General features: G+C 40.7%; 1 protein-coding gene across 8 annotated transcripts in view; it reads left to right on the plus strand.

Annotated features, from left to right (window-relative positions):
* Positions 1-23,505, plus strand: part of LOC117263517 (uncharacterized) — a 57,922-nt gene extending 34,417 nt beyond the window's left edge. For 2 of the 8 annotated variants that reach the window (XM_033636951.2, XM_033636953.2), the window contains 13 exons: positions 1,444-1,552; positions 2,322-2,426; positions 8,260-8,379; positions 10,770-10,918; positions 11,348-11,493; positions 12,023-12,267; positions 13,877-14,228; positions 15,089-15,269; positions 20,791-20,895; positions 21,005-21,055; positions 21,153-21,207; positions 22,365-22,631; positions 22,919-23,505. In XM_033636951.2, the coding sequence (XP_033492842.2) occupies positions 1,444-1,552; positions 2,322-2,426; positions 8,260-8,379; positions 10,770-10,918; positions 11,348-11,493; positions 12,023-12,267; positions 13,877-14,228; positions 15,089-15,269; positions 20,791-20,895; positions 21,005-21,055; positions 21,153-21,207; positions 22,365-22,631; positions 22,919-22,929 (1,896 nt within the window). In that variant the 3' untranslated portion in view covers positions 22,930-23,505. The remainder of the gene's footprint in view (positions 1-1,443; positions 1,553-2,321; positions 2,427-8,259; positions 8,380-10,769; positions 10,919-11,347; positions 11,494-12,022; positions 12,268-13,876; positions 14,229-15,088; positions 15,270-20,790; positions 20,896-21,004; positions 21,056-21,152; positions 21,208-22,364; positions 22,632-22,918) is intronic. The other 6 variants (XM_033636954.2, XM_078175731.1, XM_033636955.2 and 3 more) reach the window with 4 other exon arrangements.
* Positions 23,506-24,698: the final 1,193 nt, after the last annotated feature.

Here is a 24,698-nt window from a genome sequence, read left to right on the forward strand (position 1 = left end):
GACTTCCTGGAGTACTGTCATCACAGTAGTTTTTATTATTTTAGTTTTTATTTCTGTGCCCATGTTAACAGGTTATAGAGCAGCCACACAGCCCGTGTGAGCAGCACAGCTCAGCTGCAGCTCGTCTAGATATTCAGAGTCTCACCTATTTTCTCACCCATATAAATCTTATTTTTTAACACAACAGTTTCTGTTTTTGTTTCAAATGAAAAAAAACAACAATTGTGTGGACAGAATCCCTCCATTTGTAAAAGCAAAGCTTTTATTGTGGCTTTCATATGACGCAAACTCAATGTGGAAAGACAGCACTGGCAGGCAGTGGTGTCAGCAGCAGTGTTGTCTGTGTGAACACCACATGCATATGAACCAGAGCAGTTTGTGAGGTAGACATCACGCACAAGTTGCGGTAGGCAGCGTGGCCAGGACGTTATTGTGGAGACACTGCATGTTAGTACTGGCTGGACAGATGAACTGTTATGAAGAAATACTTGAACTACGAGACTAATGAGCTTTATACACCAAAATTAGCTTGTGTATGGGGCTTTAAACACAGAAAATGTGTTAAAAGTAGGCAATACAATGTTTTTCCATTGCCTGTAGTGTACCAGCAGTGTACACAGAGAAGTATGCCTTTCTGTTGGTGTGTCATAATTGACGTCACAGACTTGTCGGAAAGCAGGGATAGTAAACAGTAGAAAACAGCATGGAGGCCATTGAAAACATTACGGTGGTTATTTCTTTTTTATGTCCGCTACCTATTCTGTGTCTTTTTCAAACTTGGTGCCAACTACATTTTAAGTGATGTTTGAGTGCTAGCACTTTCGTATTGCATCGTTCCGCCAAAGGGGCTAAAATTAGCATGTATACCCAGGTGTTGTATTTCGATCACTGCCGATTAGAGCTGATCTGAGATGGAACTGATATACGCATGACTTCTGGAGGGTCGTTTGTCCCAGCGCATGCCGATTGTAACCTTTTCTATTATATAAATAAAGCCAGATGTTAGTGGGTTTTGGTGAAGTTGAAAGGTAAACTTTGGAGAGATCCAGGCTAGCGCTTTCCCTTGCGTCTTTGTGCTAAGGTAAGCTACCTCCCTTTAAATGTACAGAGTGATATCCCTAGAAAACCACAACATGTTGCTTTTACACTCTTTGTGCAGATTAAACAAACAATACAAAATGTTAATGAGCATTAGAGGTGCTGCTAGGTGGATTTTGTTACCTCTGGACAGAGCCAGGCTAGCTGTTTCCCCTGATTTCAGTCTTATGCTAAGCCAAGCTAACTAGCCGCTGGCTGTGATGTCACATTTATTGTACTCTCCACAAGAAAGAGAACAAGAGTATTTCCCAAAATGTTTTGCTCATTTGACAGTTTTTAAAACTGTTGAATGAGCTGTTATGAGTGTGAGTTATTGACTCAGTTTTGACTGTGTGGCCCCTCCAGGAGAGATATGAAGCAGCTATCAAGAGGTCGACAAAGAAGACGTGGGCCGAGATCCGCCAGCAGAGGTGGTCCTGGGCGGGTGGACTCAACCAGACCTCCCGCAGAGAAAGTGAGTTTTAAATGAACCACAACAGCATGGACATTCAAACACAATGACAGGAGTGTAGATCACATCCTCTCAGTAACTCAAACCTTCATGTTGCTGCACAGACTGTGACTCACTGGTCCAACTGATGCAATTCAAGGAAATAGCTGCTGAGGGGTTGCTGTCATAAGGGCGGGGTACCAGAGGCAGATGACCTACTCAGTAATTTAAACCTTTGTAATTTCTCTGTGAACATCCTTTTTTTTTAGGCAAAAATTGGTTTTGAGCACCACTTTAAAATGATGACAAAGGCAGAGACGAGCACCGAGTTAGCTGTCATGATCATGTTTCATTTGAGTAGCAGTGGGAACAGTGTTTCTCAGAGAGCTGTGAGCTTATTCCTCTTTTCAGACATGTGACGTGCTGCCTCTTTTGGACCCGTGACACTGAGGACGAGATTTTCTCCTTATAAGCGTGAAAGATCCCGAATGTTTGTGAGAGCGTGTGATAATTTCTTGGAGCAGAAAAAAGCAATCTAAATGTGATTTCTAACTATACTATACCACACCCTTCCCATGCTTTCCTCAAATTTCCTCCCCATTTCCCCCCAAGTCAGATTATCTCCTCCTAAATGTTAATGAGAAGCTCAGAGATTGGGGAGTCCCTGATCTCCTGCAGATCCACACCAATGGGAGTCGGCAGCCCCCCATCTCTTATCATTCTTCAGCTGGGGCCGCCTGCACCCCGGCCGCCTTGTGAACAGTTGTTGTCTGTTGCGTTCTCTCCGGTGCAGGCAGATGCTCGGCCTCCACGGTCAACTTGCCGAGACAGGTGGACCCTGTCATTAACAACAGGCTGTCCAAGTCCTCTGCCACGCTCTGGAACTCCCCCAACAGAAGTAAGGACGACCCGACGTCAATGTCCACCAGGCTTCCTCTCCCTTCCCTCTTCCCTCCTATTCATCCCCCCTCCACCTCCCCCCACTCCTCTTACCCTAATCTGGTTTTTGGTTTTCTTTTATGATTATAACTGTCGTCTCTGGTGGCCTGCCTGCCTGCCTGTGCTTGGTGACTGGTCATTTACCACCTACTCCCTCCTCTGATCACGCTCTCGGTCTCGTGTGCATCATGGTTTTTGATTTCAGTTGGTGGTTGTCATTGATTTGAGTCTCCAATGCATTTTTGATCAGCCTCCCTTTCACCTTGACATCACTGAGCCATATTTTGTGATCATATGTTTTTGTTTCTTAGGTTTGTAAGTTCACATCTTGTCTCCTTTATTGGTTTCCCCTCCACTTCACTGTCGGTGGTTTGGTGTGGTGGTGGTATTGGTGATGGATATTATAATGTGACTGTTGCAAATGAAAGTAGAGCAACTGAATGCACATGTATTATATTTATGTGTATAAATGTATATTTATTAATACTTTATTTCAATATATAGCCAGTTTTCATAAAGATTAAGCCTCTCCTGCTTGGTTAGTAATTTGCAGCAATGTATTGCTGCTGCCATGACAAAAAAAAACAACAAAAAAACAAAAAACACTTTTGCTCAGTTTCTTGTCATATTGGGAAATGTTTCTTATCGTGACTCAATCTGTTTTACGTTACAAGATAATTTTAATGCTGACATATTTTCACATTATTACTTCATACTAAATTATTCTGCTTTTACAAGACACTTTATCTTGTTAAAGATATACTATGCAGGATTTTCCTTAAAAAAAACAATGTATAGACTCCCCTGTAACCATTATTTATGACCCACTAGAAGTGTGTGGCAGTGTATTTATCTGCAGAGACTCTGCGTATTTAACGTCAATTTGATGTAGAATACTGACACCAGATAATGCTGATATTTTGCTGTTTTCAAGTTGTGTTGTTAAGGAATCAAAATCTAACATTTTCAAATGTCTGATGCTAATGTCATCTTGAAAGACGGCATGCAGATCATGCAAAGAATGGTGAACAAAACCCGTCTGCAAAACCTTAAAATGTTAGCATCCATATAACTTGAATTCTAACATCATTAGACATTTAAAATATACTAAACCCATTTTTCATCCCAACCAAAATGTAATATTTGTCCAACAAACCAGTCCAACATCTTTCTTACGTCATATTAACGTCCAGGTACCACCTGGGTTAATTTAGCTTCTTAGCATGCTAACATTAGCTAGTTAGCATTAAGCACATTAGCATTGCAGGTATTACAGCGAGACTGTGTAACTTTTGTGCCAAAAGCCACAATTATAGTATAATGTTAAATACTAAAATGTAGCGCCACAGTAGCACAAGTGGAGAAGATTCATAAAGTCAGCTAACTGACTCAGTAATGGTTTGCTTACATTAGCTAGCTAGTAAGCTAGTCAAACCAGACCAAGTCAGGCTGAAAAAGAAAAAACACTGAGTGTACTGCTTATGAATTCATCATTTGTAAGATCCCTTCTGACAACAGTTACATATCTTGCTTGAAGTCACGAACAGAAGTATTCAGCAAATTAAATTTGTTAACTGATGAAGATGTTAGATGCAAAGTCAGGAGAACACTGAAGTTGTGACAGTTTATCTAGTAGTTGTCGAGTAGACAGCCAGAGTAGAGTAATTTGACCCAAAACTATGAATGTATACCTCGTGGTTGTGCTAGAGGAAAAGTCAAGGGATCCTTAAAGTCTGTAGGATTCATACTTTGGGGACCATGAATGTTTGTACAAAATTTCATGGCAATACATCCAGTAATTCTTGAGATATTTCAGTCTGGTCCAAAGTGGTGGACTGACTGACAAGCTAAAAGCTTCCATATGTTGTTTTAACAGAGAGGTCTCCTTATATGACAAGATAAAATGACATATTGTTATATCATGAACAGTTTCTTGTAAGAAAATAATAATTTAGTATGTAATAAAAACAAGGTAAATATGTCACACCAACATGAAAAATATCTTGTATTGTAAAAACAAGAAACTTCACATTATAACAGGAAGCTGAGCAGATTTTTTTAGTTGTGGCGGCAGCAACATGCTGCCGTAATATGATAAATATTTACTTTTACCTTGTTATATCAAACTCATTTCATAAGAGTCCTGAGTTACCACATGTACATAAGCAGTACTGTCTTCATCTCAGATTCGTCACGCCTCATAACGTGTCATTACAGATTGTATCACCCACAGTGCAATCAGCAGTTCGGCTCTCGGCTCCCCCGTCACCACAATAGAGACTCAGATTTTGTGCTTGATAATCACTAATAAGACAGATGCTGTGGGAACATGAAAGGACCATTTCGGAGCTGAATCATATTTGAGTCACTATTAGAACTCGTGTTTGTGGCCTTGGGAGACACTCTGCATAAGTGTACCAGTAATAGTGTGGTGGTGGTGGTGATGTAGGGTGGGGTTGACGTTTATAGATCCAGGCATCAATCTGCCTCCAGGTGAAGAGCCAATTGCCAAGCAGCAGCTCGGCTCAGCCTCCTCTTGCCGCATTGGAGAAAGAAGAGGAGGAGGGGAAACCGCTGTTGCCTAGCAACGGGAGGTAGTCGGGTTATCAGTTAGTCAAAAAAAATGTTGTAAAAATGATCGGTCCAACGAACAGCAGCGGTGGCTGTTACATAAGGAAGGCCATTTTGTGATTAAAGGACTGTTTTTAGAGTTAAATGCGTCAAAACAAAGACAAGACTCACCTTGTGTCAGTGCTGTTGTGATTGCACTATTGTCATGTGTATGCGTGGTATGTGTCTGTAGGTGTCATGCAGACCAACAGACTGATGCACTTTAGTACAGCTCTGAGAAGAAGCAGCACACATGGTCGAGTCGTCACTAAAAATACATCTCTGCACAGCATGTTGTCAGTTGAGGTTTTTGTTTTAGGAAACAGGGAAACTGGACTGACTGTTGTCATCCGTTAGATCTCATGTTGAGACATTCTGTGTGTATCTGTATGTTTTTGTCTCCTGTACACTCGCGTGTCCTTAGATGTGTTTTTACCATTTTAAAGGAGCAGGACAGAACTGTAAAAGAGAACCAAACCTATGACATTGACATTTAATAATACCACATAACCAGACAGTGGTGGAAAAAGAAGTCAGAACTTTTACTTAAAGGAATAGTTCAACATTTTGGTAATCACCAAGGTTATTAAAGTGAACTAAGACTAAACTAAAAAGCAATAACGAGGTATAAAAATACATTACTTAACCAAAATAAAAACTGCACTTAAAAAAAAACTAATTTAAACAATGTTGTGTACTCACAAAACTAACTCAAATAAAATAAGAATGTACCGGAAATGTCTTTAGTTTTAGTCTTTGGCAGTTTTGTCAGATATTTTAACACAACAAGCATGAGGGGGGGATTGGTGCATATGTTTATTGAGACTGGGATGTTTACATGACTGAGTAAACTGCCTTTATAAAGGGTTTGTTTTGTAATATCTATTCTGAACTTCTTAAATCTTGCCCTTGACAAATACACCCCATATAATATATATATATTTTTAAACTAAGCCTAATACTGAAACTCATAAAAACTAAACTAAAATGAAAAAATTTTAAACAATAAAAACTAAACTGAATCGAGCAAACCCATTCTGGAAACTAACAGAAACTAAACTGAATTAAAAGCAAAAATTAAAAATGAAATCAAAACTAATAACTAATGAAAAATACAAAACTATGATAACTCTGTTAACTACATGTATGTCTAATCACTTTCTCGCAGAGAGATAAATGATGATAAATGATGAAGAAAACAAATAAGGGAATTTAGTAATGAGGTTGCAGATTGCAACAGACTAAAACTTCTCCCATGCGCCAAGGAAGTAGGAGAACTACGGTGGCCGCCACCAAAATGTGGAATTATAAACGGCCCTATCTAGAGCCAGTGTTTGAATTATCTATTCTGGGTTTATGTAGAAACAACATGGTGGACTCTGTGAAAGAGGGTGCACTCTGTATGTAGATATAAACGGCTCATTCTAAAGTAACGAAAACACAATAATTCTTATATTTTCAGGTGATTATAAATGGATGAAAACATACTGTAAATATCATGTGCCATTTTAACCAATATATCCCCCTAAATCCTACATACCAGACCTTTAACTCGGAGATGTATACAGCAGGATTAAATGGAAGTACTGTAGAAAAGTACCTCAAAACTCACTTGAGTAAATGCACTATTTTCCCTGCACAGTCTGCGGGTCTAAAGTTTAAATTATTTGAAAGAAAATGCTTCAAACGTTTGTTTATTTATTCCAGTTACTGTTGAAGACGTTTGAGCGTTGTCTATAAAATATTCTCTGTGAAAAGTCTCTAAATCTGAGCTCTCACTCTGCATCATTCATCGCCTCTTTCTCCGTCTATTCCCTTTTGGGGTTTTCTAGTATTTGTGTAAAATTCATACACAGGCATCTGTAGCTTCTAACAAGACTTATTTGATTCTGCCAGAATCAAAGATGGCACAGACCTCTGACTATAAGCAACAGACATTGCTTTACACATGAGAGAATGATTTACTATGTATACGTGTGTTTCCACCCTTCATTGCAATACATTTGATTATATTCTGCTGTTGCTGGACGTCATATGTGCCGATCATCACATGACAGATTCACACTTTGTAACATCAGAATGGTGTTAAAGTCAGAGTAGTGTGTGTAATGCTAAGGCTGAACTCACCAGAAACTGATTGCACTGCACTGGGTTTGATTTGGGGTGGAGTAAACGGCCACGCTGGCTTTTTACGTGATGTGTTTTTTTGGGTGGTAAGTAATGAGAATTAACGTTGGTGTGTTGTTATCTAATGTCTGGTACTGTGTGTAACATGTGGGCTAAAGTTCAGTCATTCATCCTGTATGAGCTTCTCTGTGTCTTTGAGTCTGAGACTGTATGATTGCGCAGAATGGAGTTATACCAACATGTACGAACATGTCCCATTATTCTCGCTGGAGAACTTAAACCTCAATATGTGGAGCTAAATTAAAACTGTTAGTTTAAAAGGACTGTTCTTCCCAAAATAGAAAATATATATGGTTCCTCTTATCTGTAGCATTGTTAATCAGTCTGGATTGTTTTGGTGTAAATTGCAGTGTTGAAGATATCGGCTGTAGAGATGTCTGCCTTCTCTCCAATGTAATGAAACTAGATGGCTTGTGATATTGTGTTTTTAATTAAAGAAATGTGTACTTTTTGAATCCCAGACACACAAGTACATCAGCCACAAAAAAAACATTTGTATATTATTACTCACTGCATTTTACCTTTAATTTGTGACGAAACTTTGTTTGAACTGTATCAGAACATCCATTCAAAGCTCACACAACTCGTGCAGCATAATCCAGATCTCATTTATCCAATTGTATGCTCAGTACTTCTCAAACACATGCATTGTGCCTGAAGACACATGCTGCCTCTTGCTTTGTAGAAGTGATGGACTTGGACTTTCCAACTTCATCATCCTCCTTTAGATCAGTTTTCCAGCAGCACATGAATGCAGCATAAAACTCCACTCTGTATCAGACTGTGTGTGTGTGTGTGTGTGTGTGTGTGTGTGTGTGTGTGAGGGAAGATGTGCTGCAGTGTCATAATAAGGAACGATGCCCCTCCTGCAGTGTGAGTGTGTTCACCTGTGCGACAGACAGTACGCAGGAGATGTGAGGGTGCATATGTGGTGAGTACCTGTGTGTGTGCAGCTCTGACAGTAACCTGACACTAATGTCGCCCTCTTGTGTCAGCCCGCAGCCTGCGTCTGAGCCCGTGGGAGAGCCGCATTGTGGAACGGCTCATGACGCCAACACTGTCCTTCTTGGCCCGCAGCCGCAGTGCCGCCACCCTCCTCAACAACAGTGACTCTCGTGAGTGTGAGCTCTGGATGTTTGTATTCAATGTACCCACCCTCCTCTTTTTCTGTACATCACTGCAGAGTGTAGGGAGGGAGGAATAACACCTTTAGGTTCCTCTGTAGGATATTTTATGAGTGGAAAAGTGTTTGTGTGACCCAAAACACTGAGTAGTTAATAACATTTCATCTCTTCTCTTGTTTTGTTTCAGTCTTTATCTTTTCTCTCTCTATCTTGCTCTTCCTCTCTATATTTTTATGTTTTTATATATAAAACTGATAATATTTGGTTCAATTAAAAGACAGGAAACAATCTCAATACAGGGTTCATGTAGTAGCTGTTCTGGGGCTTTTGATCATATCCCATGACCTTCATCAACCAACAGAGTTCACGCGTATTATTGCTTGTTTCATCCGAAAGCAGCAAAATGTCACACATGAGAAGATGAAAGAAGCTAATTTTTAGCATTTTTGCTTTATAAATATCTTGTTTCAGTGTTGATCTTTCCCCTCCCTTTTACTCTTTCTCTCTTTTTTCTCTATATGTATTCATATTTGCATGTAAACCCCTGTGGTGATGTTTGGTTTGATTCAAGATAAGGCTGAAACCAACTATTTTCTTCAATATTGGTCACTGTTGTTTTGTTAAAAAACTGCAAAAGTAGTGAAAAAGGTACTCTGAACTTTGTAGATCCCACTTTAGAGTACTTTTTTTTTGTCAAACAACAGTCAAAAAGCCAAAGACCCTCAATGATATAAAACAGAGAAAAACAGCAAAATCTCCCATTTGAAAAGCTGGAGACAACAAATATTTGTTATTTTTGCTTAAAAAAAATAACTTGTTTCAGTCTTGTATTTCCCCCCCTCCCTTTTAATCCCTCTCTCTTTCTTTCACTATGTATCTATGTACTCATATTTGTATATATATATATAACCCTGTGGTGAGGTTTGGTTGGGTTAAAGAAAAGGCTCCCCCCAGATACCCTTTTTCTCCTGTAGCTGTGTATTCATGTTTTTACATATAACTCTGTGGTGATGTTTGATCTGATCGAAGATAAGGCTGCAACTAATGATTATCCTCAATATTATTATTTGTTTGGTTCATCGATTAATTGTTCAGTTTAAAAATGTAAAAACACCTAAAGCCCCGTCTCCACTGAGCAGTCCAGTCCAGTTCAGTTCAGTTCAGTTCGGTTCGGTACGCTTTTTTTCTGTTTCCACTATGAAAAGTTGTGGACGGTACCAATAGAACTGTTCTGTACCGTCCCCATTTTCTGTCACCCCTCTGTTGGGGTGTTGTGGCTGGTTATGAGGCTCATGTAACCACTGTTCATACCATGGAGAGCTGTAGTCTGAGAAAAAATAACTTCATTCACTTGGCCGACTGCTGGCGACTTTTACGGTGGAACGTTAACTTGTTATGTCACTCAGTGTATGAGGTGACGACGTGAATCCATCAGCACACCTTAAAATATTCCATATAACAACTTTGACCATTACTTTAGCTTTTTGTTGTGAACTGCATATATCCCAATTCTCACTCTGAGGAAAATAAAAGTGTTGCAGAGTGTTGTTCCTGTGGGCTACGGCAACTCTTAACCCCTGAGCTTGCCTGAGAAAGCCTAAATGCACAAACCCACCATTTTTAAATATCTCATGGAGAGAGACTCACTCTTGCCTGTTCTATTTTGTTCTGAAAATGTCGGTGTGCAGCCTCGTTCTGTGGACGATAAATGAGGAAATACAGTGAGTGCTGGACGGGGCAGTGAGTGACAACAACCCTGCCCACATGAAAGAGTACTGTTTGCAGTGGAAACGCTAGGGTCTAGGTACCATGTCTGAAGGGTTACTTTTGGTTCCTAAGGTACCACACCGAAAGTGTTTGGTGGATACGGGGCTTAAGTTTCTCAGATCCCAAGATGACGTCGCTGAAGTACCTTTTCTCTGAAAAACAACAGTAAAAAACCCACAAATATTCAATTTTACAATGATATTGAACAAATAAAAGCAGTAAAATCTCACATTTGAGAAGCTGAAACCAGCAAATATCGGCCATTTTTTCGTTATAGATGTTTAATCGATGATCAAAGTAGATGTTGAGTTGAGTCCTGAGGGGAAATCGGGTCTTTGCTGCTTTAAAAAATGAAACTACAAAAGGCTATAATGGATAACAGTGAAAACATGGTTAAGCTTTGGAGTGAAATCAATAACATCCAATCAACAACAGTAAAATAAGTCACCTCCCCCTCAGGACTCATTTCTGTATATGTCAGCTGGATTGAGTCATTGTGTCGCAGCATGTTGTTTCCTCCCTGAGAGGCTTTTTATTATCACTCTGCATGGTGTACGTGTGTATGTGTGACCTCGGCCCTGCTGCCTCTCTCTGCATGTTCATGTGTTACTCAGACTCTCACCACTGCTCCCGTTCAGCCTCCGCCAGCCCGCTGAACGCCTGCTCCCATCACCACCCGCACCAGAATGCCGAGCGCTGGAGGGTCTCCTCCGCCAGCACGCCAGACATCACCCAGCGCCAGCGCCGGCGAAACTCCACACCGGTAGGCACGCATGATGACTCACAAACCCACGATAAATATAAGCACTGGAGTATTGCACCTTATTGATAATCTTATTATTTTTTATAGTGTATTTTATATTTGCACTCATTGGTCTTTGGTATTGCAACGGCTGCACAACAATTTCCTTTTTTGCTACAATAAGAAGTGGTCAAAAATCATTTTTAGGAACCTTAATTTTACAATTCAGTTATGAAATAGCACTGTGCAAAGGAAATAAGCTGTCATGCCAGGCTTAAAAAGAGTTTTTGTTTATTTTATAATGCAGTCCTAATGCTGTTATCATGTGGGACTGTTTATATCAATGTCATTAGACAATACTGACGTTTAACAAAAAGTTTTTATCTGCCATATATACGTATATCAGCCTCAGTCTGAGATTATACCTGGTTATTTGTATCTTTCTTTAAGGTGGACAAAAAGAAGAAAGAGAAGAAAGATAAGGAGAGGGAGAATGAAAAAGAGAAGAACGCTCTCACAAAAGACAAAGTGCAGAAGAAGAGACAGACGACATCACCCACCACCACCATGACCCAGAGATCCAGGCCAGAGGCCAGGTATCACACAAACTACTGCCTTGTGCCAGCTCTTTACATCAATACAGCCTGTGTTTTAACGAGAAAATGTTTAATTAACTCTACATTGAGGACTTATTAAAGCAGGAGAGAGGCTGAGAGAGAGAGGGAGGGAGCTCATGTGTCCTCAGGCTTTATCCTCGGGGCAGGTTAATGTCTGACAGATGGTCCAAGGTGTTATAATCTAACGACTAAAAGAGACTCTGCTGGACACCGTTCAGTCAGCAGCCAAGAGCCAGTCTGCCAACAGCAGGTCCGTTTGTGTCAGACAGAGAGGGGTTTTCCTAGCCGATGGCTCCCTGCCTCCCCTCCTCTCAGGTTACACCCCCCTACAGCCAAAGAATCATGGTGGAGTCGCTCATATCTTCCACATGACCCAGTTAATAGCTTTATGCAGTGCACTGGTAACCTCATTACTTTTTCCTGCACTGCTATGAAACCACATCTCCTGTGCCACCAACTCTCTCTTTGACTCATATTTCACTTCCACCTCCCTCTCGTCTCTTTTAAGCACCCCGAAGCCCAAAAACAGACCTCCATCACCCGCCCCCAAGAGTCGGCCTCTGTCCCCCCTGGTGCCAGCCGCAGCAGCAGCCTCCAAAACCCCCACGGGCAAGAAGACACCTCCTCCTGGCACCAAGACCCGACCCAAACGAGCTCAGACGCCTGCCAGGGTGCAGGCCCAGACGGTCACTGCAGTTGCCGTAGAAACAGGCCACGAACCCCAGCAGCCCGATGCTCCAGAGGAGAAAAAGAGTAAGTGTGGTTACCATGGAGATGATAGCCAAGCGTCAAGGTGACCTAGAGGTTTTGGCTGACATTCGTGTTAAGAAACAGTGTGATGACTGCAGAGAGTGTGCCAGATTCTCACCAGCTCTCTGATCTACAGCAGCCTTACTGTCTCTAACCAGAGTGATGTTGCACACTGTCAAACCACAATTAGGCTGATTACATTTTGTGCAGCGAGCACCAGACTGTTGTCAAATAACCACAGAAACGTCCCAGCTTATGTGCACATCTAAATTTTCACCTTTTTGATTAATTATTCCATTGTTTCAACTGCTAATTAGCAGCCATGTTAAAGACGCTGAAAACCATGATCATCAACATGATGTGACAGAAATCATTCAACTTAAATTTTTGAATGGTGTTCCCAGAAACAAAAATAGTTTTAAATTCATTTGTGGATCATTACCAGAATCACATTTATGTTGCAATATGAAGATTGAACAGGTCACTAATTCATTCCCTGATAGTAAGCTATTAATTTCTTAATGTAAATCAGTCAAATATAATTGAACAAAAAACAGAAGTAAAACAAAATGCAACATGTTTAAAACCTGAGTGCATGTTATTGTATTAAAGTGAACTTTCGTTTTCATCTTCAGCACTATGCTTGTATTTAAAGGAGCTCTATACGATATATTGTATTTGCTATGTAAAGACATAGTGGAGTAATGACGTTCTGAGCAGAGAATAAAGTAACGCTTCCTCTGTGTGTGTTGTAATCTGAGCTTCTCTGTGGTTTGTTATGGTAAGCCAGTCCAGCCGCATGTCCATGTTAGTATCCCACTGGCTAGCTAATTGCTGTTGCTCTGCACTGCGCTTATATAGTGGTTACTGCTGAAATCAGGCAATGTCATTGCAGAAGCGTAGGGGCCACCCCCCGTTTCCCTGCTGGTTAACACCCTTAGCTCTGTCAGCACTGTTTATGCTGTTAGCACCATTAGCTGCTAGATGCCGGCTAAGCAACCTCCATGTTGAGAAACACTCTGAATATTGCATACAGTTCCTTTAACAGTGGACAGTTATGGTATGGATCACTGAGATGTCAAGTATTACGCACAGAAATGACTTTAGAATCTTAAAAAAGAGACATCATCTGCTCTCCACAGGATATTTGAGCTGCTTTCTTCATACTTCACTCTGCAATAAGTTTCATCTGAGAAAGGCTCTCCACAGGATTTTCCAAACTGTCAGAACTGTCAGTGTGTCATAACAGGGAGAGCCTGCTGTGTTTGGAGGGGATGAAAGTAGTAAATGTGATTGGCCCTAATTGTCACAGCAGGAAAGACACAAGAAGTGCATTTGGCACGCCCCCCGACCAACTTTGCAGGGCGCACTTAGCTACAGTGCTGGGTTCATGAAAACAGAGCCACATTTGTTGTTTTTCATAAATCACCTCTCAAAGTTTGGCACTTAAATGGAAATTGTTCATTTTTAAAAATGAAAATTAAATGTTAAATCATAGCTTCATAATAATAATGTTTTTAATAGGCATGTTAAAATTGATATTTCTTTCCTTCCTATTGTGTTTTTAGAAACATAAGCATCACCTGTCCACTCTTTGTATTCTCTCTAACAGACTCTGGTAATGTTCCCGCCATCGTGGTGTCCTCTGTACCAGTTACGCCTCCTTCCCTCAGCCCAGTGGTCATATCAGCGGCCTCTCCAGCTGCTCCAAATGTGGAGCTGGTTGCCTCCAATGCCTCTCCTGCAGCAGCCTCCACCAGTAATCCTTCTCCTTCTCCTGCACCCTCCGCTGCTGCCGCTGCTGCCTCCACCACCACCACTCCGGCTGCACCGGCAAGCAAGCCGTCAGCCGGCACCAATGACCCAGAAGAGGCTGCTCGTGTCCTGGCAGAGAAACGTCGACAAGCTCGAGAGCAGCGGGAGAGGGAGGAGCAGGAGCGTCTGGAACAGGAACAAAGGAACAGGTCAGGCTTAATGTTTATTCATCATATAATGTAATAATGTGTTGTTTGACTTTGCAGGATTCTAATCAGTAAAAAAAAATTCACTTTATTGCCAAGAGACATTAAAAATAGAGTTTTGACAAAATAACAGGAACACCTTCCAACATGATGTAATTCAACACAACAGCAATGAAAAACACCTTCTGTACTTGCATTATATTGCATCACATTTAAGGTTGTGTTATGCCTCCCTACCTTGATACAATATGTTTTTCTGACCAAAAATAGACATTTGGTGTTATTTATTTAACAAGTCCTTCATTTCATAATAATTTCTGTGTAATTTGGCAGTGATTGCAAGAAAAGGAGGAACTTCCATGAAAGAATTGCTCCATTTAAACCCAATTAAATGAAAAAACAAATAACATGAATAATCACAATTCATTATTTAGAGGAGACTTTGTTATTGTCATTTATTATTTAAACTGCCTCTAGACAAATTTCATGTTTCTCGTGTTCATCTTACCTGCTGCTAAAAAACTCTCAAAGTTACACTAGAAATGATTGTTCAGTCAATTATTTTCACTTTTTCCATTGAAACACAGTCTTTTTCAAATATAAATATACTTATATAATGTCTGTAATTATGACTGAATTACATCACTCTTGCCAGAAACAAAATTACTAGAAAATTATTGGGAAATTTTGGGGCAAAATTTTAGACTTCACCTTAGACTTTAGACTTTTTTTCCTTGTTTTAGCCTCAGATGGTGAACAACAATACATGTGTGAGAACTGAAGGTTGTTCTCAGGTTCCCACTGATCTGTCAGCAGATATATAATGTGTGCATACCGTGTGTAACATGGATCCGTCTTCTCAGGATCCTCCGGGAGGAGGCGATGGCCCGGGAGGCGGAGGAGAGGAAGCGCAGAGAGGAGGAGGCTCGATTCATGGCCGAACAGCAGCGTCTGAGGGACGAAGCCCAGCAAGCTCAAGAGGAGAAGGAGGCGCAGGAGAGAGCCAAGGCCGAGCAGGAGGAGAACGACAGGCAGCAGAGACAGGTCAGTGACCAGAGATTGAAAGTTGTCAAAACAACTGTAGTTAACGTTGTTCCAACCAGGAACACTTTTAGTCTGCAAGGCATCTTAGTTTTTAATCAATGTTTTTAAATAAATCCGACTTACTTGTGAATCAAACCAACAAGTCCAGCAGGCCGAGTTTATTTGAGGGTTTATTCATCCAAAAATTCACCATGTCCCCATGGTGAGTCCAAAAATGGAGAAAATTCTTGTGAACGCGTTTAATAATCACAAAACTTTATCAAAACACCTGTTTACAAACTCTCACACAACTCGTACAGTTTGATGCAAGTCTCATTTATCCAGTCGTATCCTCAGTACTTCCCAGACAAACAGTTGACCTTGACCTTTTCCGACAGGGAACTGAACTGAAAGTGAAACACATCTATGCTCTTTTTAAAGCCAGACTCATTGATAAAAATGGTAATTTTACCTCACTGAACACAGGAGCTGCTGGTCTACCGCTGCGACGATCAGTAAGTTTGTTTGTGTGACTTTGATGGATTAAATTAACCCTTTAAAACACCAAAGTCACACAGTAACAAACAAACAAACTGTCTGAGGCAATGTTAGACCAGGAGATGCTGTGTTCAGCCAGGTAAAGCTACTGTTTTTGTCAATGGAGTTTCAGTTTAGTAACTGCCAGAAAGGGCCGTCTGGCTTATATTTCACGAGTTGTATGACAGTTTGTAACCCTAAGGGGGTCCATGTCATTGGTCCGACAGCCCATTGGTTCGACATCCCATTAGTCCGACTGTCCGCAGTGCTGAACGGCTCGCGGCGCACCATACGCCCGCCGCGACCGGCTCTGGGTCAGCTGGGAAAGGCTTGAGGTGGAGCAGACTCACAGCGTATTGTCACTTTCTTTTTCATTTTAACCCACACCATGATCTTTTCCTGACCCTTTGTGCCTAAACCTAACCAGACCTTAACCACAGGGCATCATGATGATTTCGGAACGGACTTCGGAACAAAGGGTTTAATATGGTCGGAACAATGGGATGTCGAACCAATGGGCTGTCGGACCAATGGGCAGTTCCCACCCTAAGGCCCCCTGTGCCTTCATTTCAACAAGAATTTTCTCCTTGCTCTTCATTCATACATAATCGACATAACTGAATGAGAGACTGATATATAAATGATGATTTGGAGGTGAAGTATTCCTTTTAATAGACAATAATTGTACATAAACATACATACTGCAACCTAGCATAGTCCCCCTGTAGCCCACTATTTGAAATATTTTCTATATCAACTACAATGGTGATTACTAGGTTTTAATAAATGTTTTTATTGTGATTTTTTTTACTTGAAAAGGTCCTCAATAAAGATGCCTCTGTTGTATTTAATTTGGACCAGGGTTATACTAATAACCTGCTATATGGAAATATGAATCCATATTAAGGTATTTCTAATGGGAATCAAATCCTCTACCTTGTACTAATCTCACTTTGCTACAAGGACCCACACTTCACCAGTGAGACACATGATCATGTCTGAACTGTAAATACTGTACGCACTGAAAACCTTATAATTTTTCATTAACCATCATGAATCCCTTTGATCCCCCACGTGCAGTAAGTCCATTTACCATCTGGGCAGATTACTGCATCCGAGGATGCCTGAACTGTCGGGGGTTTGTTACAGTACGTGAGCCCAAACCTCTGACTCCCTCACCCCATGACTGACTGTCTGGCATCTGGGCAGATTAATGGAGGAGAATATGTGCTGCTGTCACGGATGATGCGTGAGCCCTGTTAGTCAGAGGCCCCTTGTCTGCCCGGGCAGATGCCAGCTGGTGACCTCCATAATGGTGATGATCAGAGGCTGAGGGAGCCATTGTGATCAGGGGAGATAGTGACAGGCCTGTGTTGCCTCTGTCTCATACACTCGGCTCGCTGCAGATAAGCAGCGTCAGTGTGTGCCTGAAGCACTCGGCCATACTCGACTCCCCTTTTGCCTTCAATCGGACCATTGTTCCACCCTGACAGCTCGAGACGAGAGAGGCCTCATATTTTGTAGAGCTCAAGTGTTCCTCTCCCTGTAATGGAAAGTGAAAACAAGTGTGACAAGATCTGTGCACATAAAATCCACCGTAACTGTCTGTGTGTGATGGTTAGAAGTGTGAAACTGCACATTTTACAACAGCACCAGGTTGCAACAGTTTTGCAAACAGATGTGATTTATGCACACATCATAATTCTGTTTTTATTCAGAACCTCTGTTTGGTGGTGCTCAATCTACAGTAAATACCCAGTGGAGCATATAACGGAGTTACTCAGATAGTATCAACTCTGGCTTGAAGGCTGCAGAACAGACTGGGCATGTACTGCCCCCTGGTGGTCCAGAGTTGTTCTCCATTACAGAAAAGTCACAAACTGTGTGAAACTGTCTGTTCATACGATGCCATTTCTTTCTTAGATTCCATCAATTTTTTTTTTTTTTTTTAAATCTTAAGAGGATGTACTTTGTCATAATCTGAGGATCGTTCCGGCAGCCTTGACAACCCCTATTTATATCTCTGCAAAGTCATATTTTGATATATTGGACGAGTCTGTTGAATCCCTCTGTAGGCACAGTCTTAGCGATACAGGTGAAGTCGAACCCAAACACTTCCCTGTGTATTCTAGTACTTTCTCCAAAAATGGTTAAAAAGGTTTACACTCCCAAATTGCATGTAAAATGACAGAAAAAGTGAAATAATACCTGCATATTACCATAGATTGGGTAAATGTTCCCCTAACCTACCTTATATATTTCTCAGTATTTGATTTATACCTCATCACTCAGATCACATACTAGGTCCTTCTGCCAGATGATCATTTAGATTTTTACAAATATTTTTATATAACCTGTTCAAGGTTTTGTAGCACAAAGCTGCCTTGTCTGCTGTACAAGGAAGTTCCATCACTGGATTCTCTCTTCAACCATTTTTGAAAATGGTCTAGTATTGAGAGAGCAGCCGTGAAATGGCCTGCAGTCAATGTATGTCAACTAAAAGAGCTTGTTTTTGCCACTGACAGGCTCAGATTCTTATTTTAAGTGTCTGACAACATTATGGAAAGAATCCTACAGAGAAATAGAACATTTTTATTTACCTTTCACTGGTCTGTTTGTTATTGTCCTGCACCAACTCAACTCACGAAACCTCAGAATAAGACTTGGTCAGACACAATAACAAACACACCGACTCAAGGGAAAGGTAGATACAGTAAATATGCTCTCTCTCATTACCTGACCAATGTCCAAAATAGTTGTCTCCATTAGTCACATAGGGTTCAGGCTGTGAAATACATAAGGTTCTCTTTAGCCCTTTGAAACCCTTTTCTTGTGCTGCTTTGAGATGCCTTTCACAAGTATTTAAACCTCTGAAGCCCAAGCAAATTGGTGGGATTTCGTAACAAAAAAAAAAAAAAAAACATAGGATAAAAGGCAATGAGCAAGTTGGTAAGAAACGACCCGCAAATTGGTAAAAACGGGGGTAAAAAAGACAAAAGGCTAGGGAATAATATATTAATAATTATTATTATAACTTATTTAAAATTATATTAAATTCTTAAAATGATTAAATAAATAAATACATTGATTAGATTTAATAAAATTAATTTTATTATACATTACAATTTTTAAGCACATTTTCCAGGTCATTTCCTTGTTGGTTTGTTTTTAACTTTCTTTCTTTTTTAACTAATTTTCTTGTTTTTAATTTTCTCTTTTTACCAAGTTCTGGCTAATTTTTTGGGTTATTTCTTCTTTCGTTGCTTGCTGCCTTCTTCCAATGTTTATGAAAGAAATCAAGCCAATATACTAAGGTTTCAAAGGGTTAAGTAAAAGTAGCAACATCACATTGTGAAAATGCTCCACCATGAGCAAAAGCCCTGCATTTAAGGAAAAATAAAAGCAGTTAGTTCTTCAACTAGACAAAAAAAACCTTAGCTAATGTCACCTATTTACAGTTATTCATTTATGAATTTATATTATGTAGATAGTTTTTAGTGTCCCAGGGGGGAGATTTCAGAGGTCAAAAGCGGTCACAAATAAGTCTCAAGTCTTTGCAATCAAGTTCCAAGTTAAATCCTGAGTCAAGACAGACAAGTCCAAAGTCCTAAACTTTGAGTTTGGAGTTCTAAACAAGTCTCTTTACCAAATGCAACCCCATTGTAACAACAGGTTAATAAAATGTTAAATTTACAAACATCTAGAATGCCTTTTAACTTTTGTATTTATTTATAAAAACAAGCTTGCAAGAAGTTGTTGCGACCCGCATGTTTTGCATACCGTAATTCGTTTTTTTGTTGTTGTTGTTTTTAAGATATTTTTGGGGGGCATTTTTTGCCTTTAATCGATAGGAAAGCTGAGTGTGAAGGGGGGGGAGAGAGAGAGGGGATGACATGCAGCAAAAGGCCACAGGCTGGAATCGAACCCGGACTGCTGCAGCAACAGCCTTGTACATGGGGTGCCTGCTCTATCCACTAAGCCACCGACACCCTGTAATTTGTTTTTTGTTGACTACCTGTAGTTTTTGTACACAAACAAACTTAACTTCGGTATCATTCTAACACCGCTCAGTAACCTAACGTTACTTCCTCATGATCGTCTCCTGCTAACTGACTGGATGTTGTCCGACTGGTTCAAAGCGGCTCTGGGGAATTAAGTGTCGACTTAATGGGAATGAATAAAATTAATGTTACTTGATTCAGGAAATGGAGGTAAATGAATGGCACACTTTTTGAATAACTTTTTTTAATCTTTTGGCTAGGGGAGAAAGTAACAAGTTTTTTTTAAGTCAAAAGGCTTAAGGCCAAGTTTAATCTAAAGTCATCAAATTTGTGACTCGAATCTGACTCAAGTCCAAGTCATTTGAGTCCATACTTCTGGGATATCTGTTTTCACAATCTGCACCTGTTCATGTCTCACAAGAAAATCACGCAAATACACAACAACAGTTACAGTGAACATATGGTCACATATTCACACACATACTTACACACTGTCATATACAGACATCTATACGCAGTATTCAGAAAAAGTACTTTATTTAGGTCGTGCTGTGGCAGAAGGGACAAAACTCCTGGCAAAGTGGGCTCTCCTTCATGTCATAGTCTGAATAACATGTTATAATGAAATCAGTCTGTGGCCACATAGAAGTCTAAAATAAGCATCATAATTGTGGCCTTATTGTCTGCATCATTCATGATCTGAGCCCAAAATGTGTATGTAGTTTAAGTGATGCTCTAATTACATCTCCAACCAGAAACCACAGAAATAAAAATCAGTCAAGAAAATGAAAGTTTTAAGATTAAATGCAGTTGTAGTTACTAAAATTATTCTCACGCTGCAGGAAAAGCAGGGGGAGAGAAATAAGCCTAGGTTTCAGTTGAAACGACACATACTGCTGCTTCTGCATGTGTGACTTTTCTATTAGCTATTAGATCATTTGTTTCTTGTCGTAAAGTGATATTTTTGTCAGCTTCTCATCAATGTTTTCGTCCTCTTTTTTCAGAGGGAGGAGGCCGAAGCCAAAGCCCGTGAGGAGGCCGAACGTCAGCGTCTTGAGAGGGAGAAACACTTCCAGAAAGAAGAGCAGGAGCGTCTGGAGAGGAAGAGGGTGAGGAGAAAAACAACATCTTCACAGTCACACTCGAGTTCATCCCGGTACTTCCTCCAATTTAAAAAAAAACATCTAAGTAACCGATCTCTCTGTCTGATCTGCACAGCGCCTGGAGGAGATAATGAAAAGGACTCGGAAAAGTGACGCAGGAGAAAAGGTCAGTGTGACTCCTTTTTAAACAAGCTCGAAGAAAAACCAAACTTCCTCTTGGCTTTTTGAAATAACAAAAGTGTTTTTGTTCTTTATCATCACAGAAGGATGTGAAAGCTTCTCCACAGGTCAACGGCAAAGACTCAGAGCTCAGTAAGGGTGAGTGTCTTCAGAACAGTCAAGCTGCTGGGCCTATATCCAGTAATAGAGTGTGATTAAGTACATTTACTGAAGTACTCAAGCGCAGATTTGAGGTACTTCTACAATTCTTCTTCTAAAGTTAAATAAACTCTTTATAAACCCTTTCGGATCAAACCCTCCTCCTGCAGCTCTCGCCTCTCTGTCCTAAGCCCCTCCCACCAGATGACCACAGGCAAGGGGCAGCAGCTTGGGAGACGGACCTTTACGTCTGTGGCTGCAGCAGCTTGATTTCGGCCAGCGCAACCCCCCCCAGTGCAAGGTGTCACAGTGGGCTGGTGGCCAGCAGCAGGGTCTAATCTGTGTAACAGTAGCAACAGAAAGTTTGCTGATCTGGTGGCGAGGTGGGGATGTCCAGTCACCTGGAGGCTGCTGTGGCTGCTGACTGGGGGTCCGACTTTGGAGCTGCTGCCTCTCTCCTCCCAGCGAGGTGTAGGACACACTGTGATTTGAGGCTTTCGCTAATGTTAGCTACACAAACGTGAACCTGAAGCCGCAGCTATGAGTATTTAACTCCGGTTAGCAGGAGGCTACACTATTAGCAAAATTTTCTCTTCATTTCTGAAACGCTTCACTGATACTGACATGTGTTTTGTTTAGTTTATTGTCAGACTCTCTTTTTGATAAGTCCATCTTCCTTCTACGGTTTGCTTTGCTGGAATAGCAACTTTCTCTGCAGAGTTCTCTGCCATTAAATCAGGTTACAACAGACAATCAGAAAGCCCCCTCTCTGAAATGACCTGTGATTGGCCAAAGTTTCCTATCACAGTTTAGATTTTCTACAGCCTGAAAACAGAGCCAAGAGGAGGTGCAGAGGTCTAGTTTTCCCTCAGACCACTTGAATTACAATATGTTCAAAATGTATTATGGCCCAATGATGTCAAAATAAAACTGCCTGATCCAGCTTTAAACATCAACAGCAGCAAAACACAACATACACATTAATGCAGCAGTAATATTAATCTGAAAACATCATATTTTATAGTAAAACACTGACAGGGAACATTTTACAGCACAATGAGTACTTATAGTTTAAGTACATTTTATTGAAAATGTCTTTTTCTTATTTGCAGTGTGAATAAAATTAAAATTTACTAATTGATATTTTCCTTCCTCAGCAGCTGGAAGCCTGCAGAGTCCCGGTGCAGCGATCCTCGGCCCGTCACAAAGCGTGTCCGGTCCTGTTGTAAACGGAGTCCAGCCCGCTGCTCACCAGAACGGTGTCTCCGCCAATGGAGCTGATTTCGAGGAGATCATCCAACTGAACAAAAGCGGTAACCCGGCACAGACTCAGAGCGGGCTGGTCAGCGAGCCCATCCTGGCATTCGAGGGTGGAGAGCCCTTCCTGATGAAAACAGGCCCTATGAAGCCTCAGCATGTTGCAGGTACAGTGAAGAGACACCAGATGAGACTGTGACGTTGCAGCAGAGGCTCGTGAGCTTGAGCTGAGTTCATTACTAGCTGGAACCAATTTTTTTTTTTTGATCAATGAATGAATGTAATTAATAATTAATTAGCAAAATAGTTGTAATTTTCTTTCAAGACATCTTGTGTTCATCTGGTATCACTAGAATGAATAAACTTAACGGGGGGTTTTAATGCAGACAGAGTAAAAACTCGATTCCACCTTTCACAAATATTAAACTTCTCGCCTGTTGTTCTCTCCTTGCAGAGGTCCTGTGAATTCACACACATCTCCATGGAGACGAGCCTTATGTCTCTGCTTGAGCTAAGAGATTCATGCCACGCCACAGCGGCTTATAAAAAAAATCGTGTGCCAAACAAACAATGAACTGCGCTGAAATCACATTTTACAGTATCTGCCGCCAGAGGACAACGAGGAGCTTCTCATCTGAAATATAAAAAAAACATGCAACAAGTATTCTCTGTCTCCACCACGTGTTCTGGTGCAGCATCTGTCAAAGTTTTATCGAAATGTCACATGCAGATTTTATGGTGCACCTTAAAGATGACTGACTGTGTAACAAATTTTAGAAAATAAAGTAAAGATCCTGGAAATACATAATATTTGACAATGGTTGTTATTATTACCGTCGTTATGATATTGTTATTGTTATCTTAAGTTGAACAGTGTGTGTGTGTGCGTGTTTGTTGTTTTTCGTCTTGAATTATTGAGTTATTTAACATGGGGAGCATTGTAAGGACCGGCCACAGACAGTGTATGTAAATGTATAATGAGCCTGGCTGCCTAGGCCTCCTGTTATAGGGGATCTGTGAAATAAAGCTTTATGAAAGGGACTGGCCTCTGTGTTTTTATCTTTATTTTTTATTTTTAAAATATGTTTTTGGGCATTTTTGCCTGTAATGGATAGGACAGCTAAGTGTGAAAGGGGGAGAGAAAGGGGGATGACATGCAGCAAGGGGCCACAGGCTGGACTTGAACCCGGGCCGCTGCGGCAACAGCCTTGTATATGGGGCGCCTGCTCTACCACTAAGCCACCGACGCCCCTATCTTTATTATTATTAGAAAATATTAGATACCACCCAACCTGCAGAGAGAGGGAGTCGACAAATGCTGTTAAGTCATTTTCTAGAAGATGTAAAACTGTCCTACACATTAACCTCATTCAGGTAGATTCCTTCTGTAGTAAAACAAGTTTTAATGTAGTTTATCCAGACCACAATTCTCTGTTTATAGAAGTATTTTTGGCTGACGACTTATCGTGAACGAAGGCTGTGTTTTTTTCTCTTTAAACAGGAACTCAATGGTATATACAATATTGTCCGTGGGTTGATTTACAGCACATCTATCACTGTGGACCTGCAGACCAGTGATGCCTGTATACATTGAACAAAAATTTAAACACAACAATTTTGTTTTTGCTCCCACTCTTCATAGATCTAAGTCTTTTTTTAATGCATTCAGTAGATTTATTTCTCTCAAATTTTGGTTGCCAAATCATTAAAATCCTTGTTAGTGAGCACTTTCTCTTTTCCAAGATAATCCACCCACCTGACAGGTATGGCAAATCCATCCACTGAATAAACAGCATCATTACTACACAGGTGTGGCTTGGGCTGGTCACTATAAAAGGCCATTTAAAAAGCATAATAGAATCCCTGACACTCAGTTATGGCTTTTGGTTTTGGTGTGCCATATTTTCAGTGGTCCCATCCGTCAATCCCTATGAAAACTCTATGTGGGTGCCACTGCTGCAGACATGATTCATTTTAGACCCGGTGCAGGAGGAAGAAACAAAAAGTGAAGATTTCAACTAATTACATTCAAAAATGTGCATTATTACCAGTCAAAACTGAATTCAACCCGGTAATCCAGAGTAATAATTGTATAACCAGCCTCCCATACAGTGTGTGTGTGTCTATAAAGTTGTTGGATCTTCCTCATATGTCAGTATTCATAGGTGCAGGTCATGTTCACAGAGACCAGAGGGTGGCAGCACAGATGATTTAGAAGAACTGTAAATGCTTTT

This window comes from Epinephelus lanceolatus, chromosome 16, assembly GCF_041903045.1.
Source record: "Epinephelus lanceolatus isolate andai-2023 chromosome 16, ASM4190304v1, whole genome shotgun sequence".
NCBI lineage: Eukaryota > Metazoa > Chordata > Actinopteri > Perciformes > Serranidae > Epinephelus > Epinephelus lanceolatus.